The sequence below is a fragment of the Cicer arietinum genome, chromosome 6 (genome assembly GCF_000331145.2).
Source record: "Cicer arietinum cultivar CDC Frontier isolate Library 1 chromosome 6, Cicar.CDCFrontier_v2.0, whole genome shotgun sequence".
Lineage (NCBI taxonomy): Eukaryota > Viridiplantae > Streptophyta > Magnoliopsida > Fabales > Fabaceae > Cicer > Cicer arietinum.
Genome location: NC_021165.2, coordinates 2,647,719 through 2,649,985, shown reverse-complemented (window position 1 = coordinate 2,649,985; position 2,267 = coordinate 2,647,719). Strand labels below are relative to the sequence as shown.

Here is a 2,267-nt window from a genome sequence, read left to right as displayed (position 1 = left end):
TCGTAATAAAAAAATAAAAAATCATGCCAAAATATTACATCCGTTGTATTAGATTAGAAGATGAAATTGAAACTCCTGGCCACTTTATATATCATTGTTTATTAACGAAGTTTACATAGATTTTGCATGCTTTCCTAACCACGAAAACTCTTGAATCTTGCCCATTACATTACAATACATCCTTTTTACTTTCTTGTCATCCACATACACCCGTTCGTACCATAGCTCTTTTAATAAGACTCTTTTTTCAAATTAATAGAGTTCTTTCAAACATTAAAGAGTGGTGTGCAACTCATTCCAACAACCTATTTTACCAACAAAAAAAAAACACAACGAAATAATAATAATAATTTCAAATTAGTTTCAATATTTTATACGCAAATAAGGGTGTTTGAATTTGAATTGATTTCTCGTTCCAATGTCATATATCGCAAGTTTATTAATGCTACTGATTTAAATTTCTAGTCATCGCACATTTTCTCTTAAAATGATTTGTATTTTTTACTACAACTACAAAAACGGTTAAATTTAAATTAAAAAAAAAAATCTTCTAAATCTAACAGTTTTCAATTGCTATAAATATCATCATTCAAACATCTGTTTTATTTATGCATAAATTATAAAAAGAATTATTAAAAAAAAAAAAAAAGCTTTTGTACCCAAAAAAACCGTGATTGAAGTTATTGAAAACAAAAGTCAATGGAATGAAATCATTCATAACTGCATGTCAATTTTTTTTGAATGGTACGAATTAGCTAATTATATTTAATAAATGATATAAAAGGATTTGATTTGATTTTTGTTTTTATGATAAAAAAAATTGATGGCGTTGTACCAAAAAAAGGATTTAATGGCATTTTGGTTATTACAGCTAAAGATTGTGAGCATGAAGTAATTTCACAGAATTCTTTGTCTACAAAACCCTCTCTGTTCTCTGAATCTCTCACAATCCCAAAGGCAATAAACACTCTCATCAAAACAAACAGAATTATTAGAAAGCCGTTAACAATGAGAACCCATCATCTCCTCCTATTTACCATCCTCTTTTTCGCATCCACATTCTCCTATCTCCATCCTGCATCCGCCACCGGAGAACAACCTCCGACCACCGGCAACAACGGCGACACCGAATTCATCCGCTCTAGTTGCAATACAACACTATACCCTGACATATGCTACACTTCCCTCTCTCGCTACGCCAATGCAGTTCAACAAAATCCCGGCCAACTCGCTCGCGTCGCCATATCCGTTAGCCTCTCCAAAGTCCACCGCATCGCTTCCTACATCTCCAACCTCACGCACGAAGCCGATTACGGCGCATCCTCACGCGCTGTTCTCGCTCTCCACGACTGTTTCTCAAACCTCGACGACGCCGTCAGCGAAATCCGCGGCTCGCTTAAACAGATGCGTCAGTTAGGAGCCGCCGGCTCTGGAACCGACTCGTTCCTCTTTCAGATGAGTAACGTACAGACGTGGATGAGCGCGGCGCTTACTGATGAAGAAACGTGTACGGACGGATTTCAGGATGTACCGGAATGTCCGATGAAATCGGATGTATACAATCGTGTCACCAGAGTGAAGAAGTTCACGAGTAATGCTTTGGCACTCGTTAATAGTTACGCTAACAAAGGACCTTTGAATTTGATTACTTTTTTTTTTCTTCCAATCTCAGAATGAATAGTTCGATTAAAGAATAGTAGGTTTTATTACTGTGTGAGGCAAAATTGTTATTAGTGAGTGTGTGTGTGAACATGTAAAACGTGAATCGCCATTCCTCAATGTAAATTTTGGTTTTGCATTTTTGATTTGTTGTTAGCAAGAAACAAACAAAGGCATGGGTGGGTTCACGGGACTTTATGTGATAGAATGGAGGGTGTAGATATAAAAAAAAACTAGGCACAATTGAAAATTGTGTATGTGAAATATAATGTATGTATTGTGTGAGGGTAAAGACGTTTGAGTAAGTTTTTAATTTGTTACGGTTATTGGTGTTGGTGCTTTTAAGAAATTAAGATAAGGTGAATATTTTTAGGTTTGAGTGGAATCAATTTTCTTTTTGTTTTTATTCCTTTTTGGGAGGCGTAAGAGCCGCTATATATTATGTTACTATTTAATTATTTTATGAAGATGATTAACAACGCTTATTCTAGCACTCTTTATTCAACATTTTTAATGGCAAATATAACGATATTGCCAACAAAAATGTACGTAGAGTGTTTCTTAAGCACCAAATATTAAATATTGAATTCGAAATATATTGAAAGTTG

General features: G+C 34.7%; 1 protein-coding gene across 1 annotated transcript; it reads left to right on the top strand.

Moving 5' to 3' along the window:
* Positions 1-931: 931 nt before the first annotated feature.
* On the top strand, positions 932-2,044 carry LOC101503417 (pectinesterase inhibitor 7). The gene has a single exon (XM_004503327.4). It carries the CDS (start codon positions 1,009-1,011, stop codon positions 1,675-1,677), a length of 669 nt encoding a protein of 222 aa, XP_004503384.1. The 5' UTR covers positions 932-1,008; the 3' UTR covers positions 1,678-2,044.
* The last annotated feature ends 223 nt before the right edge of the window (positions 2,045-2,267 follow it).